The sequence below is a fragment of the Prosopis cineraria genome, unplaced genomic scaffold, assembly GCF_029017545.1.
Source record: "Prosopis cineraria cultivar Desert tree isolate PC_DT_omini unplaced genomic scaffold, ASM2901754v1 PC1637, whole genome shotgun sequence".
Lineage (NCBI taxonomy): Eukaryota > Viridiplantae > Streptophyta > Magnoliopsida > Fabales > Fabaceae > Prosopis > Prosopis cineraria.
Window position 1 is genome coordinate 11,150 of NW_026556962.1, and position 18,321 is coordinate 29,470.

Sequence of the window (18,321 nt, forward strand, 5' to 3'; positions counted from 1 at the left end):
TTACTCCCTTTGTCTCAAATTATAATACACTTTTAGGAAAAATTCAGTATTTAAAAATATAAAGCACTTTGAGAAAAATAAAGTTTCATTAATGATCCTTTTCAAAATTTTCCTTCTCATATATTTTCCCTCTTCAATATTCTTTCATTAATAGAGTATTAAATGAAAATTATTTTTAAAAGTTTATATTTTTGTCTTAAAAAAGTAAGGTTATAAAATGTATCTAATGAACTTTATTGATACGTAATTTTTTTTAAAAGTATTTTATAAATTAGGATGGAGGGAGTATTATTTATCTATCTGAGAGGTATTTTTATATTATTCTTCTTTTTTAAAGTGATGGTTTTGCCAACTAAATTTACCAGTAGAATTTTGTGCAATATAAATAATATACATGTTAATAATTATCAATATCTTTAATTTAATATAAAATATAAATTAATATCAATTTATTAATACCAATCTAATATAAAATCTAAAATTTAAATCAAATTAATTTATTACTTAGTATCATTATCATTTATTGTTATTATTAGAGTTTGTTGGTGATATTGATCTTTTTGGTTTATCTAATAATGATATTACTTGCATTGAATCATTTACTTTCGTCACAATTTCATCAATATCAATATTAATATCAACGTAATATAAAATCTAAAATTTAAATCAAATCAATCTATTCCTGTATCCCATGTATTAGGACTTGATTAGATTTCAGTATGCCATAGACGAACACACGAGTCAAAGGCTCATATATATATATAGATTTATAGAGTTTATACATGAAGTTCAACCAAGTTAGAAGTAACGAGAGTCTTAGCTTTTGATTATCTTATTTCTTTTCATTACTCAATAATTAATGTGCTTAATTTGTCTCATTCATTAAACTTTCCTTTAATTTAATTTTCCGGTCACAGAATGAGGAACGTGGTCAATCGAATTCCTCGTGAGATCAATATATAATACCTGTTACGTGTCGCTCTGTTACTGGTCATGGTCTGTGATCTCTTTGCGGGACCCACTTAGTGAACGCACCAGCATGTCTCTGCTCTGCTCTTACGCCTTTCCGTAGTACCCCTGTTTTTTGGTCTGTGTGTTATGTATATTTGGCTGTTGAAGGGCTCTCCTCCTCCTCCACGCAAAACCCTTCTTGGCTAATAATAGCACAGTAAGCTAACATTGTTTCTCCAGCTTTCTCAGTTTACATTCTTTATGTTTATCGCTTTTCTTGTTGTTTTCTGCAATTTTTGTCTTTGCTATTTCTGTTCTTGTTAAATATCTCTGCTAGTTTCTGATAAAGAAAAGTAGTTCCACTAGTTGCTACATTGTGGAGTTTGCATGCTGTGTTTTATCATCTCTCTGGTAATATATAAACTCTGTTTCCTTCTTGAGTTTCTTGTCTGTATTTTTGTATCCATGAAGTAAATGATCTTTTGGATTTCTTTTTTCCTTCTTTTTGATAGCCGCAAGAGCTTTTCAACATGACTTTCACTCTTCCAAGTCTCTTCTTCATGTCTCTTGCTTGCTTTTCTGGTTTCTCTTTCTCTCTCTCTCCACGCCTTCTGTTTTTTTCTCTCGTTTCTCTCTCATGTTTATCATCTCTCTGGTAATGTATAAACTCTGATTGCTTCTTGAGTTTTTTTGTTTTGATTTTTGTATCCATGAAGTAAATGATCTTTTGAATTTCTGTTTCCCATCTTTTTGATAGATAGCCGTAAGAGCTTTTAAACATGACTTTCACTCTTCCAAGCCTCTTCTTCATGTTTTCTCTTTCTCTCTCTTCATGCCTTTAACTTTCTTCTCTGGTAATATATAAACTCTGTTTCCTTCTTGAGTTATCTTGTTTTGATTTTTGTATTGATGAAGTAAATGATATTTTGGATTTCTGTTTTTTTTTGGCTCTTTTTAATAGCCGTAAGAGCTTTAAAACATGACTCTCTCTCTTCCAAGCTTCTCCTTCATGTCTCTTGCTTGCTTTTCTGGTTTCTCTTTCTCTCTCTTCACGCCTTTTCCTCTCTCATGTTTATGGTTTCTTTTTCTTCTTCTTAACTTGTTGCGGGCCTTATTTTGTTCAGAGCTCTTCTGTTCTCTGCAGTCTTATTTGATTCCATGTCCTTTAACATCTGCATTACAAGTATTTATACCTCTATATATGGTTTTGTTTGACTGTTTAAGATTCCTTTATAATTATAATCTTAGTTGATTGTTTCGTTTTGATTCAAATGCATCATATTTGACAGACAATTTTCAGCATTAATTTAAGGAATGGCTTCTTCAAGTCCTAACATGGGAACTGATAAGCATGAATCACTGTCACCTCTTGGGCCTGCCATAAGTCTCCAAGTTGAATCAGAGAAAGCTTGCGTGCCTAAGAAGAAAACATCCGATGGAAAATTCTTACCTACGGGCAGACGTGGTTATGGATCCAAGGGCCAAAAGATTCAACTTCTGACTAACCATTTTAAAGTTAAACTAACCAATAAAGATGGCGGCTTCTATCACTACACTGTATTTCCTCCTCTCTCTCTTCCATTTGAATCTTTTACATTCACATGAATGACTACATCAAAATATGTGAAAATAGAGCGTTGAATTTATATTCTTGATTCGTGATTTGATATTATAAGTTTTTGTTGGTGTAGGTTGCTCTGTTTTATGAAGATGGACGCCCTGTGGAAGCTAAGGGGATTGGGAGAAGAGTGATAGACAAAGTTTATGAGACCTATGCTTCTGAGCTGCAAAGCAAGAACTTTGCTTATGATGGACAAAAGTCCTTATTCACTCTCAGTTCACTCCCACATAACAAGCTTGAATTCAAGGTTGTGCTAGATGAAATTTCATCAAACAAGTAAGTTCCTATTGCTATAAGTGCTACATGATCCGATGTGGGTCCTCTCCTAATATTCTTTCAAGTCATTCATCCATATGCAATGTTAACTATCAGATTAGAATCCAACAGTTCAAAATTATTGCTTCTTTAATTTAAATAAACTAGTGACAGACCTAGAAATGTTGAATTGTGGGGCATTACGCATTGTCACATAAGAATATCACTGGAGGCGATTAATATCCAAGAGATGGGGACATATAATACACGACACACACACACACACACTAAAAAATAGAAAAAAGAGTTTCTGGACTAAACACATCAATGTACTCTACGGATAGAGGAATACATAGAGTTGAACATAGTAAAATAAGAAATTGAAAGATTGCGTTGAAATTATTCGTTTGAAAATTTCTTGAAAAGCTAATCATCGGTTTTTCTCTCTATCGGAACAATAGGGCCATTATGCTCATTACTAAACTTGTTGAAGAGATAAAATATAACCAGGGTATATCCTTTTAATTAGAGGTTGAATCGATTATTGAAAGAAGAATTAGGCCCAAAATTAGGATACATTCTGAAAAAATAAAACTTCCATCGAAGAGAAGCAAATGAAAGGTTTCATAAAAATTCTCATAGAATCAAGAATGAAGTTTTCATTCTGTACATGCCAGATCATGAATTAATAACTGCATCCGATCTCCAAAAAGGTCTCAATTGTTTTGAATTTTTTCTTTTTGGAATGAAATATTTATAGAATATCCATGAATAGGACCAAACCTTATTTCATGGTATTTACATACGATTCCTCTTTCTCATTTTTAAGAAAGTCCCCGAGAGGCTTAGTTGATCCGTGATTTATGTTTGATACTACACCGTTTGGCTATTAGAGTCTGAATATAATTTCAGCAGGTGGATCAAGCAGTTGGATTCATTCTGATCAAATGGTTGGCATTGTGCATGGAGAGACGGAATGAGAGAACATAGGAGAGAATCTGAATTCCTACATGATCTGCTTTTTCATTAAAACTCAATAGCAAACAAACAACTTCACCAAAATGCTTTGTTCTGATTCATCACTGTAAATTTATTATTATTATTAATTTTTTTCAGGCTTGGAAAGAATGGAAGCGCTGACAACAACACAGAGGGAACTGATAAGAAGAGAATGAGGCGTCCATTTCAGTCCAAGACTTACAAGGTGGAGATCAGTTATGCTAAAAAAATCCCAATGCAAGCAATTGTAGATGCATCGAGTGGTCTAGAATCTGATCATCACCAAGAATCATTAAGGGTTCTGGACATCATATTAAGGCAGCGTGCAGCAAAGCAGTATGTTTAAAATCAAAACAGAACCTTTTCAATTGCTTTGTTTTGATTTCAGTTTAACTTTCCTTCCTTTTGATTCACTAGGGGCTGTCTGCTTGTGCGCCAATCATTCTTCCATAACAAAGTAGAAAATTACAGAGACATCGGAGGTGGTGTTCAAGGTTGTCGTGGTTTTCATTCGAGTTTCCGAGCCACTCAAGGAGGTTTGTCCTTAAATGTTGGTAAGTTTTTCACTTGAAGGCTTGGTATGGATGGAAGAAAAAATGAGAGAAAACTAAAAAGAAATTCCCAAAAATAGTATTTTTTAAACTGTTTTTAGAAGTTTTCCTTCCTCTTCATTTTTCTCCCCATCCAAACAAAGAAGAAATGTCAGGGAAATCATGTTTGTATACGTGTCATGTTTTTCTTTATCTGATATTATTTGTTATTGTTGTAAAGATGTGTCAACAACATTGCTTCTAAAGCCTGGTCCAGTGTTGGACTTCCTCTGCATGAATCAAAATGTTAACCATCCTGGCTTAATTGATTGGACCAAGGTACTGTTATACCCTACCACTATCTTATTAATGATTTTAATTCCCATTATCAGAAAGTTTCACGAACAATGTCTGATGAATTTGGCATTATTTTCAGGCAAAAAGGATGTTGAAAAACCTGAGAATCAAGGCTAACAATATGGAGTACAAAATCACTGGATTGAGTGAAAGGCCCTGCAAAGATCAAACGTAAGCTTTCTTGTTCTTTCTATTGTTTAACATTAATTTGTTTGATATTTTAGTTAGTTCCATGAACTACACTGATAAGATTTTCTTGGCCGCTGTTGTAGATTTTCCTTGAAGCAAGGAAGAGAAGCAAACGGTGAAGTCAAGTCAATTGAAATAACAGTTCGTGAATATTATGAACGCCATAAAAACATCAGATTGCTTCATTCAGCTAATTTGCCATGCATCAATGTTGGCAAACCCAAGAAGCCTACTTATTTTCCGATAGAGGTACTAATATGCTTGCACATACACATATATGAACACTTTTTTAAAAACAAAAAACTTTTTATGATTGTAGTTCGATTTTATAGAGTTGATTTCCTTAAAATATCGTATATATTAAATTAACCTTATGATTACCGTTGAATTTTTTTAATAGTTCATTCTTTTAATTTTATCAAGAATTTTAAATGATTTTTTAATGTAGTATTATGTGCAAACAATGTATTGTCATTAGGTATTCATAATTCATATTGTTTTTTAAAAACTGTTTTTTGCAGAAGGTAATTTTATTTTGTTAAGTTTTTTTAATATTTTACTTGTTCTTTAATCCTTTTTTATACTAGAATAAGACTGGTTCATCTTGAGCTGTATGTAAATACCATTAATAAAAAAGTGAAAATGAGTTTAAACCCACTGTAACATTTTTTTTTTTAAAAAAAACTATTCTCTTTTTGAGCAACTGTAGGAAATTCAAATTTAATTGTCATATACATGGGAGCATGTGATGACACTTGTGCTTTTGTAGCTCTGTACTTCGGTTTCATTGCAACGCTACACTAAGGCCCTTACCAGCTTGCAAAGAGCTTCAGCTGTAAGTGTCAAGGCAAAAGCCCCATGAACGAATGACATCTCTGACAAATGTATATTTTGACTTGTCACATTTTCTATTCATATCTCTTTTTTAGCCAAACTCTGACACATCTGACATTGTTCTAAATGTTGATAATAAAATGCTCTTTGTTCAGTCACTAAGAAACAGCGGATATAATGACGACCCTATGTTTCGTTCTTCTGGAATTGACATTGGATCTCAGTTTACAAGAGCTGAAGGTCGTGTTCTACTAGCTCCAAAGGTATGTGGTTCTCTTTACATGCGCTCATTGGTACATAAACACACAACAGCATTCAATTCATTCATACTTACTCCATCCGATGATAATTATAAGTCACTTGTAATTAACTCAAAGGAACTAAGAAAATTTAGTCGCATGATTGAAATTGTCTATAAATTGTTTTAATTTTCATTTTTACTCCTAATAAAAACCATAAATTTTGAAAACAAACATTCATTATCTTCTCATTGAAAATTGAGAAGGGCATGTTTGGAATAAAGCAATTAATGCTGCACAAACTCTTGTGAAGTGATTTCTATTTTGGACCATAAAATTCTTCTAAAAAATAACTTATTCCTCTAATCCTATTTATAGAATAGAAAGAGATAGTGTATTTGTTTTAACCTTACTTTTGGGATATCTCAATGATTATTGTATTCATTTGTACTTTTTTGCTCCTATATTAAATACTAAAATATTTTATTTTTAAAATATATATATATATATATATTTAATAGGGATAAAATTAGAAACTTGTAAAATTTTTAAACAAAGCTATTGAGGTTTAATGTTCTCTTTAATTCCAGTGAAATATGCTAAAGCTAATTTATACTCAGAGGAACTATTGCATTAGTTATCCCTAATTCTAATTCCATATGAACACTCATCATCCTCTGGCATGCATTTTTCTTCTAGCTTTGAGACAATTCTGATATATAATACCAATATGTTGATGCAGCTTAGAGTTGGAAAGGGGGAAGAATTCTTGCCCAGAAATGGGAGGTGGAATTTCAACAATAAGGTTTGGCCACAACATAAATAAAATATATATATATATATATATATATATATATCATTTTAAATTCAATATTGTGAGTCTCACAGAATATAACCATCCATGTGTCATCAGCAACTTTTTCAACCTGTGGTGCTTGCACGTTGGGCTATAGTCAGCTTCTCAGCTCGTTGTAACATACGCCAACTTATTGAAGGCCTGAAAAGATGTGCACAGATGAAAGGGATGGTAATGAGTTTTCCATAGTTCTCTTTTATTCGAAAATTGACATGAATCTTACTCTTTACTTTTCCTCTTTTTTTTTTTCCTTTTGTTAGACCTTGTACGAACCAGTTGGAGTGTTTCAAGAGGATCAACGTATGAGTCGTAAACCAGCCAATGTCAGGGTTGAAGAATTGTATAAAATTGTGATGAATCAAATGCCTGGGTTGCCCCAATTTCTATTGTGCATCCTACCAGAGAGGAAGAATTCTGATATTTATGGTACTCATATTTATCTGGCTTTCATTTTTTTTTATATTCTTGTATTGTTTATGATTTATATATGTTAAAATCAATTATGAACCCAAAATATTATTTAGAAAATATCTTATATGATTTTTGGATAAATTTCTAGAAAATTATTAATGAAAAGCTGAATTAAAAAGGAGATAATAGTAACTTATAAATTACTATGATATTCATTCATAATTAATTTTAACATGTATAAAAAAAATCAATTTCTTTTGATCATTTGATGGAAAACCAAATGGGCCCCATGAACGTTGAATGGACTTTGATTTTGAGCTCTCTAATTATTGTATCATGAAGGTCCTTGGAAAAGAATAAATCTTGCAAAAGATGGAAAGGGAGAAGGGGTTGTTACACAATGTATTGCACCAACAAAAATGAATGACCAATACTTCACCAATGTTTTATTGAAGATTAATGCCAAGGTACATATAATTAAACAAAAAAAAAACTAATTTGAGTCTCTTATTTAAACTTTATTCTCACTTTTTTTTTTTTTTGCTTCCATGCAGCTTGGTGGGATGAATTCCTTTTTGGCAATAGAGCATTCACAATCCATACCTATAGTTTCAAAAGTGCCTACCTTAATTCTTGGTATGGATGTCTCACATGGCTCTCCTGGTCGATCAGATGTGCCATCTATTGCTGCGGTAATGATATTATCAGTTTTATCAACCATACCCAATCTATAGAGATGACTGTTTAGAGTGTTAATCTGAGTTAGATTTTATTTTTTTTCCTTCTTGAATATTGAACCCTAAATTTAATTTAAATTTTTAATTAATATTCTTAATGTTGTTATGTTTTATTATTGTCAGAAAATTATAATTATTATTTGTATAAGATTTTATAGATGGATTTTTTTATTTACTTAAGAATTAATGACTTTTTATTTAAATATCATTGTATTTCATAATCAAATGTAAATATTTTTGTATATTTTAATTAAATTATATTATTTTAATTATGATCAATTTAACTTTGAGTTGATCATTGGTTGAACAATTACCATTAAATCATTGTCTCGATCATTTCAATAACTGATCTAATTTTGAATATCTTGCTCTAAAAAACATAATTGCATGATTGGAAATGTCCATTTAGTTTGGAATAAAGACAAGTGGGTCGTATACGGTCACATTTTTTGTGTGCCTCAATTTAGCCCACAGATTTTAGTGCCAATTGGATTAGATGTGTTAAAGTCATGTAGTTATGTTTTTCCAGAACAAAGACACAACATATATGATTGTATTTGGGGTCTATTTCATATTTCCCTCATTCTTGATAAATACAATATTTGCAGTCATTTAGTGACCAAAGAGTATTTAAATTGACATTCTTTGTCCTTTTTTATCTATTACTCTTGGAATATGCATGATATGTAACTAATCATGTAAGGGGTCTACATTAGTCCCTAATAGTAATAGCAGCAATGATATAAAGTTAAATAATTTTTAGTTCACAATCTCATTGGTTTTGTATTTGGAAAATTTTTAGGTTGTCAGCTCCCGGTATTGGCCTCAAGTTTCCCGTTATCGAGCATCAGTTCGTGCTCAGACACCAAAACTAGAGATAATTGCTAATTTGTTCAACCCTGTTTCTGATACTGAGGACCATGGCATTTTTAAGTGAGTATGCCTCATTTATGTCAAAGAGAACAATTTTTTTTCCTCATTTTATTAAATTTTGGGAGAATGACAATAAATTCCAAAACTCAATTTTTATGATAGTTAAGTCATTGACAACTTTTTTTAATTAAAATTTAAATATCTTATTTAAAATTAGAACTTATGAAATTATAGCTATTAGAATCAATATTCACAATTGTTTTTTACAAAGTTTTATTAAAAACTAACTATCATAAATTTTTATTTTTGGACTTTAATATGTGATTCTCCCTTAAATTTTTGTGTGCTTACGTCCATGATTTAAAATTTTATAATGTTTTTTTAGGGAGTTGTTGGATGACTTTATTAATTCTTCAGGAATGCGGCCTGAACATATTGTCATATTCAGGTATAATTTAAATAAGTTTAAATACATTGATTTTTATCATTTGGAATAATATTATTTTCTACGATGTCAAATTGACACTGCCTCATTAGTTTGAATTGATAGTGTGTGTACACTTTTCAAGAATTTTGGAAGCTTTTTTAAACTTTTCACCAACTTTTTTATTATTCTTTTACAATTCATAAAATAGTAACTTAAAATTTTTTTAGTTCCTGAATATATAGTTGTTCTTTGTTTGAAATTAGGGATGGAGTGAGTGAATCACAATTCAGTCAAGTATTGAACATTGAGTTGGATCAAATCATTCAGGTAATTAACTCTTTTTTTTTATTATCAATATTCTCAATTCTAACACTGCCTTCTTATCATGTTTAAAATAAACTGAATGCCATTGGAATTGAACTTTCAGGCTTGCAAATGTTTTCAAGAAAGTTGGGATCCAAAATTTACTGTGATCATTGCCCAAAAAAATCATCATACTAAATTCTTCCAGCAGGTCAATGCCAGAGAAAATGTTCCACCAGGTTTGTCCCTTGAACTGCTTACACTTTCAATATCCTTGCATTACAAGCATACTAAACACATTAATTAATATTCACCACTTGCTATACATTTTATATATTTTTTGGGAGGAATGACAAGTAAGAGCCTCATAACAAGATTAATGCCAAATCAATATTTTTTTAAAATATTTTAGTAATCAGAGCCATATTGATTTGAGGGGGTGCAAATGTACTCCTCACTTTGAAAAAATTACAAGTGGGGCATATAAAATTTATAATTTTGCACCCCCCACTCATGATATTTTGCACCCTCTAAATTAAAGGCAAAATATTTATGCTCAAAAACTTCTTAAATATATAATGTTATTGATGATCATGATAAGATACGAAGAGCATATTTATAATAAAATATCATATTAATCTGTTCAATATAAATTTTTTTAAAATAAAAATGATGATAAAACTATTTATATTTTTATAATTTTAGTCCTAGCATAACAATTATTTTTTAAAAAAATTAATTTTTTATTAAATTATTTTGCATCTCTTGGCTTGAGGTTCTGACTCTGCCACTATTAGTAATGCAACATGGGACAAAGAATATTGAATTTGAAAATTTTAATTATGAAGAAATCCTAAGTTGACATAATTTTCTTGTGAGGTTCTTTTTTGTCATTCTCTTTTTTTTTTATCTTGCCTGTTGATATATTGTTGCAATTTTCCCCTTTTTTTTTGGCAGGCACTGTTATTGATAATACAGTTTGTCACTCTAAGAACAATGATTTCTATATGTGTGCTCATGCTGGGATGATTGTAAGTATTTCTATTAGAATAGTGATTCATTTGATTTTTGAGCTTATTATTTCTTTTCAAATGGCATTGAAAAACAATAGTTCAATAGAAAAAGACTTGAGTTTTTAAGATGTTACAAAGCTTTTTCATGACTTTTTCTTGTGATCATGCTGCTGGTTGTTCTATTGTTTGTATAGGGAACAAGCCGGCCTACTCATTACCACGTGCTATATGATGAGATTGGTTTCTCTGCTGACGAGTTGCAAGAATTCGTGCATTCTCTCTGTTATGTGTAAGTAATCAAAGTTTTTACTTTAAATCAAAGAACTACCTTTTAAGCGAATGTGTTAGACTCCGATCAACTCATTAATCTTAATCCAAAATATAAGTATTTATTAACCCATATTTTTGTATATGTGGATTAAAGACCTTCTCACTCATCATAAATTGAAATTAAAGGTAAAAATAATAATATAATTTTACCGTTTCAAATTATAAGATACTTTTAGACAAAATCTTACATACTAATAAATCTCATTAAATACATTTAACAACTCTATCTTTTTAAAATAAAAATATAAACTTTAAAAAATATTCATAATTTAATATATTAAAAAAGAAGGGATGAAAATTAATTATAGAAAGAGAAAGTGTAATATTAGAATTGATGCATTTAATAAAACCTTAATTTATTTAAAATATATTATATTTTGAGACGGATAAACTTATTTAAAAATACCTTATAATTTAAAATAAAGGAAATATATTTTTATAAAAATAAAAACTATATTAATATGTGAATTGTTGTTCAAAGATACTTATATTTTGATCTAGAGTGAAGATATTGTAATAACATTAGGCTGGTTCTTATAGAAAATGACAACCCATGTTTCATGTGCATTGCTAAAAGTTCAAAGAATAAGTTACATTGTTCACCTATCATCTTATATAGAATAAGTAATATTTAAATAAAAATACAAAAATAAAATAATGATATATTCTATTCATATTTCATTTAACCATTCCGAATAAGATATTCACTCTACACATCTCTTACGATGTGCAGATCCAATTTAAAGAATTCTGCCTGTATAGTGTTCCTTATATATAGCAATGTGACTAACAATTTTTCTTAAACTTCTTTATTTACAGGTATCAGAGAAGCACCACAGCTATATCAGTTGGTAAGATTTTCATTTAGCTCTCATTAATATACTGTAGCTTAATTTGTAGATTTTGTTCAAAGCTGAAACATTTTCTCTCTACAATAATATTATTTGTTTATTCAAAATGCTGAAATCTGAGTCCTCATTGCAGTTGCTCCAATCTGCTATGCTCACTTAGCAGCAGCACAAGTGGCACAGTTCATCAAGTTTGATGAACTTTCAGAGTCGTCGTCTTCTTCATCTAGTAATCAATTTCAAGAGTTACCTCGTCTTCATGATCGAGTCCGCAACTCAATGTTCTTCTGTTAGAAATTTTAATGTCTGGCTCTTTATTTTTGGCTAAGTTAACAAGTAATGGTGTTAACAAGTTACACGGAAGTTGTTTCACAAAGCAGTTTTTGATTAGGTTTTACACTGCACTATGCTGGTTTAGGAAAAGGTTCTTGTCATGGTGTTTGAATTTTAACAAAATCCCTAATTTAAAAATATTAAAATTTATGAATTTTAAATTTAAATTTATTATTTATTGTTGTTGTTTTATAATTTTAAATTTCCTTTGTATCTTAGTCCGTTGAAATTCTAGTAAAATGACCCAATTATTTTTGAAAAAATTGCTAGTAAGTTCTTTTTTAAAGTCAAAATTGTGCTGGATGATCAAGGGATTAGGGTGCAAGCAATAGACTTGGAATTTCAGCTATTTGCAAGCATCCTAAATCTATCTGCTAGCATCCTGGTTTTTTGATTTTTTAGTATAATTTCAATCCTAATTTTCCTTGAAGATATTGTTATTTTGTTCAAATAATTTTCCCTCTCCCCCCCGCCCAACCAAAATCAAAGCTACACATGGACCCATTTTCCAATTAACTTTACCGGCTAAAGTTATTATTGACCCATATAATAGAAAATAATATTTTTATTATTTAATGGCACCTTCCACTTTAAATTTGAGTTATTACTTTGATATAATGGAAATAAAATTCCAAAATAAAAAATCTATGACAATTAGGTTTCAGATAATTTTTTTTGAATTATAAATATTAATTTGGATACCTCCAAATAAGAATCATAATTACAGATTGACAATTATATTTAGAATTTAAATGTTTTATTTACAATTAAAACTTTTAAATTTATAATTATCCGAATCAATGTTTACAAATAATTTTTTAAAAAAGTGTTATTAGAGATTTAATTGTTATAAATTACTTATTTTGAGACTTTAATGTTATTCTTCGGATTACTTCCACACTACCATTCCCAGTGTTCTTCACTTCAACCAGCGACAAAAGACTTTTGTCATCCTTTACTTGGTGCTGCTAAAATAATTGATTTAATGTTGAATTTGTCATGAACTCCAGTAATTGAATTGCCAGAATTAATATTATAAAGCATAGAAAGTTTGAATGCTATAGAAATACTCTCCAAATACTGATATAAGATTCAAATATCATATTACAAAGATATCAACAAAAAAGAAAGTGCAAAAAGGAAGTGAAACAGAAATGTTAGAGAGAAAAAGAAACTCCCAATATGTGGGATTAGAGAGAAAACATCATAATATGAATACTTCAAAAGCCAAGTGGGATGTTGAGTTGGAAAGGTCAATATATAGGTTTCAGTTTTTATGGTTTAATAACTTAGACTGACAATTGGTGATATAATAACAAAATAAAAATAATAGTAAATGTATATATAAAATATATAAAAAATAACCTATACCATGTTTAGTTGTTAATAAAATAACACAACATGGCAATAAATTAATAATATTATAGATTATAATTTTATAACTTGTTAATTATAGATGAGTTTTGGCTAAATTAGATTGAATAAGCTTAAAAGTATTTACATTTACATTTATAACTACCAACATCTTCATAAAAATATGGTCTTAATAATATTATGTACATGTTATTGTTCCAAAAATAAAGTTGGCTTTTAGTGAGGATCTATTTTCTTTTTTTGAATTTTCATAGTTTTTTAAATTTTAATTTTTTTAATATTATGTTTAGAACCATTTAGTTTTTAAAATTCAACTCTAGCTTCCGGCTCAATAGTGAGCACGACTCTAGTTCAACTCAACTCAATCATGTGAATGATTTATTTATTTTGTTCAAACTGAATAGTTAATGGCTCCTGTTGACAGCTTAATCATTCTTTGCATTTAGCCTTGCTCTTAATATAGTGTAATCACCTTGCTCCACTCACTTCCACATGTCTTTGCATGAATCTCACCATAAGCATGTAACTTGAGTCTTCTCCTTTCTCTCCTCTTCCCTTATTTTCTCTTTCTAGCCATTAGGTTTTAGAGGGTTCAATTTGATTTCTTAAAAAATTATTATTCAAATATTAAATATTAAATTATAAAAAATATCAATAATAAAACTTCATATTGGTAAGCTTTAACCGGAACAATTAAAAATACAGTAAAAGTAAAATAAAATAAAATATTTTTGAAAGAGATCAACTTATCATCCAAAATTTTGATCTAATGGTTAAAAATTAAAAAGAGAAGGCAAAGATAATGCCCCCCACACCCACGCACGCACGCACGCAAAGAGAAAGAGTCAGTGCTCACCCCACCCCACAACATTGAGAGAGAGAGAGAGAGAGAGAGAGGTCCTCACCCAATAACCTCACCATGCATAAGCAAGTGCTACCTTTGTTATCTCATTAATTAAAGGCTTTAATTTAATTTAAGATTTAATTGCCATCCATATTGCATCAGTTTCCCAAACTGAATAGGCACATAACAGAATTAGCAAGTTCATCTCATTTATTCATCAGTCCCTCACGAGAGCAAAGCACACCACAACATGCCACGTGTCGCTCTAAAATGCAGGGCCCACATAGGATCCTTACAATATGATGTTGAAGGACTACTTCTTCCACACGCAGCTAACAGTTTCGGCGATTAATGCAGTAAGAAACAAACCACCTCTGTTTGATAGAGTTTCTTCAGCTTCCTCTGCTAGTTAATATTGTTTACTGGGAGAATGTTAATGAAAGATTTCTGAACGAATTTAATATCTTACATAGACTTAAGTAGATCGAATACTATTAAGACAAGAACTTTACTTATGAATTTTTAATGTTTACTTGTCACAGTCTTTTTGTAAAATTAAATTGCTTGCAAAGTCTTTCATTAATATTTTTCCTTATTTATATGCTCATCGCATTGTCTCTCTCTCTTTTATGTTAAGTTTTGTTTGGTTAAACGTATAGTTGGACTTTGATTGTGTAGATATCTCAGCTAGTTGCTAAATGTGGAGCATTTGTACTTCACACACTTGCTAATAACTAGTAAGCACGTGACTCTCCAAAAAATGCATACGAAATTTTGCAACAAAATTTTTGTTTGGGTGAACGGGGATTTAAATTTGAAACCAAATTTATTATTTATATACATAAAACTATATAGATGGGACTACTTATTTCATTGGTTTTGCAACTTTACATTTTCTATACCACTCCAATAAAATTTTAAATTTACAAATTTAAAATTTAAAATTTAAATTTAAATTTAAATTTAAATTCATCTATCTAAACGTGATTTAAAGTTAATCCAAACATCACATAATATATCATTATTCATTAGGTAGAACTTACATTACCTTCAACTGTATACTATTAGAGTGTAAAAAAAAATCTCACATTTAAAATATTAAAAAATGGATCATAATATATAAAGCTTAGAAATTATCTAATCAAATGGCTTAAGTTATTTTGGTAAAGTATATATTATCCTTAAGCATAGTTAATATATTAAATTCATATAGTATCATGAGCCATTCGATTGATAGACAAAAAAAAGAATGAAAGAAATGAAAGATGAAAAAAAAAAATACAAGAAGAAGTTAAAAAAAAAAAGAAAGAGAGAAGAAGAGAGAGAAGAAGAAGAAAAAAGGAGAAAAAATTAAATAGACTTGAAGCCAATATTAAAGTGTAAAAAAAAGTCTTACATCTAAAATGTTAAAAAATAAATCATGATATATAAATCTTAAGAAATATCTAATCAAATGGTTTAAATTATTTTGGTAGAATATGCTATTCTCAAGCATACTGAATATATTAAATCTAAAACATATTTCATAGATTGTAATTAATTTTTTTTTTCACATCTTTCACAATAACTTACTCTATGAAATACAGTCTCGTCTGCAAACAAACACCTACATTAGAAGAGTTAGTTTCTCGTTTGATTAAGCTACTAGCATGAAAATAAAGAAAGTGTTTATTACAAATTTATGTATAATCATTATGAAATTTCGCATTAGAATGGTATTTTACTAAAATATCCTTATTCATTAACGTTCTCACTTTCTTTAGTGGCTAATAGTTTTCATTCTTATTTCTTATTCTTCTGATCCTATTTCTTAAGGGGGGGTGGATTTATTCTTATTTCTTACTCCTCTAATGATAAAGAGAGTATTTGTTTTCATCTTATTCATGGAGCACTTTAATGATAATTATATTCATATTTATCCTCTTGTCCTTATTAAATGTTTGGAAGGTTATTAAATGTTAGATTATTTTATTTTGGTTAAATACATAAACCGCTCCTGAACTTTGAGACAGTTATATAAAATTTTATCTTTAAAAGTTTAAAATTAACCTTCTTAACCTTTAATTTTATTTTTTAAAAACCTATATGTTAATTATGTTATTTTTTCATGAGGGTTAAAATTATTAAACTAAAAAAATATTATTAAAAAATTATATTGTATAACTATTTGTAATAAATTTTTTATATTTTTTGAATAGTTGATGCATTGATAACAAAAAAATATATTATTATCACTGTATAAAATTTTAAATATTTATATTTATATTATTTTTATTCATGTTTATTTTTTAATTTTATTTTTTAAAAGATAAATTTTTATTTATTTTTCATGTTAGATTAATATAATGCACATGGCTAAAATATTTAAAATTTTAAATATTATCATGTTAGATTAATTTATCCTTTAATACTAGATAAAACTAACACAAAAGTAAATATATATTTAAAATTTTATATGGCGATAATAACATTTGTTTTGACTGTTATCAATGCCTCAACCATTCAAAAAATAAAAGAAATTAATTAGTCATAGTTTTGCAATATAATATCTTGTTTAATGACATATTTTAGTTGAATGACATTTTAACTCTCATAAAAAAGTAACATAATTAACAATAGGAGTTTTGAAATATAAAATTAAAGGTTAGGAGGGTTAATTTTAAACTTTTAAAAGTGAGAAATGTTATATGCAAATGTCCTTAAAATTTAGGAAGGTTTTATGCATTTTTACCTTTTATTTTTAACATATGTATATTTAATAGGGACAAGTTAAAAATTTGTTGAATTTTGAAGTAGAGTTAATAAGATTTAGATTTTGTTATTCCTATGAAAATGCTAGAAATAATTTATAAATAGAATTAGAGGAGTAATAAATACTTTCCATTAATTATTATTTTTGTTATTGAAGGATAAATGTTAAAAATATTGCATGTCAGCACTGAAATTTGAGTATTTTCTTCTTCATTATCATTGCTGTTGCCCCAATTTACTATGCTTAAATTGGCAGCAGCACAAGTGGGTCAGTTCATAAAGTCTGATAAACTTTCAGAGTCATCTTTCAGCCATGGCGGAGGACTCACATCTGTTGGTGCACTTCACGTACTTCGTAAGAGTGTCTGTGACTCCATGTTCTTCTTTCAGAAATTTAACTTCCCTTTCACAAAAAGTAGTGACCCTTTTTCTTTTTTCATTCTAGCTAAGTTGTGAAGTGAAGAAGTAACGAGGTTTAAGCTACAGGAATGTTGTTTTCGTGAAGGTTCTTGAAAGTGTTTAAGCTACAAGAACGTTTGTTTCATGAATATTCAAATAATTACAAATTTAAAACTTCAATTACATATAAAATATTTAAACCACAAATATAACTTTCAATTTACTATTAAAATTCTTGTTCGCAATTGTTTAAATCAATATTTTCAGCTAATTTTTTTTAAATTTTTGTCAGAAATCAACCAATTATTAATTTCCTCATTTAAGATTGTATCTTCACTCTCACAAGAAAATTTGAGCAAGAGAACTCCACCCCCCCCCCCCCAAAATTACTTGTATGCAAAAATTGAGTTCTTTGTCCTGCCTATAGATTTCAGACATCAACGCATGTTCAAATTACTATCCATATCTAGTTTGAGTTTAAATATAAAATACACAGCAAACTCTGTCCAACCCCCCTAATTTCCATGCAACACATCAAGCAGTCTAAAACATTTGGAGGTTAGTTTTATCATCTCAAACACCTCACTTTGGTTTGTCACTTAAGGTTACAAGAGATTTGAGAACACCAGGACTAATCTTATCAGCAATGGCACCAGTCTCAGAAATCAGATAAGATTTCTCTTTCACAAGGCTTTGAAGTCTCTTGGCCTCAAAGTCAAGTTTTGCTCGATCTGTTTCTATAATGGTATGAGCAGCATGAAATGGAATACTTGCAAAAGATATCAGTTCCTGGAAACATCATCCAAGTCTGTTCACCATAGTCATGGTTGCCACAAGTGGTACACAC

At 29.3% G+C, this 18,321-nt stretch overlaps 1 protein-coding gene across 1 annotated transcript; it reads left to right on the top strand.

Annotated features, from left to right (window-relative positions):
• Positions 1-1,118: 1,118 nt before the first annotated feature.
• On the top strand, positions 1,119-12,067 carry LOC129300535 (protein argonaute 4A-like). Its single transcript, XM_054939103.1, is given in 24 exon segments — positions 1,119-1,168; positions 2,241-2,508; positions 2,643-2,848; positions 3,944-4,162; positions 4,244-4,380; positions 4,598-4,695; positions 4,793-4,884; positions 4,986-5,151; positions 5,672-5,742; positions 5,744-5,786; positions 5,892-5,999; positions 6,718-6,780; positions 6,889-7,002; positions 7,092-7,257; positions 7,585-7,709; positions 7,797-7,934; positions 8,782-8,912; positions 9,238-9,300; positions 9,543-9,606; positions 9,707-9,821; positions 10,540-10,613; positions 10,790-10,884; positions 11,745-11,776; positions 11,910-12,067. Coding segments are annotated over 23 exon segments (2,721 nt in total). The 5' UTR covers positions 1,119-1,168; positions 2,241-2,265.
• Positions 12,068-18,321: the final 6,254 nt, after the last annotated feature.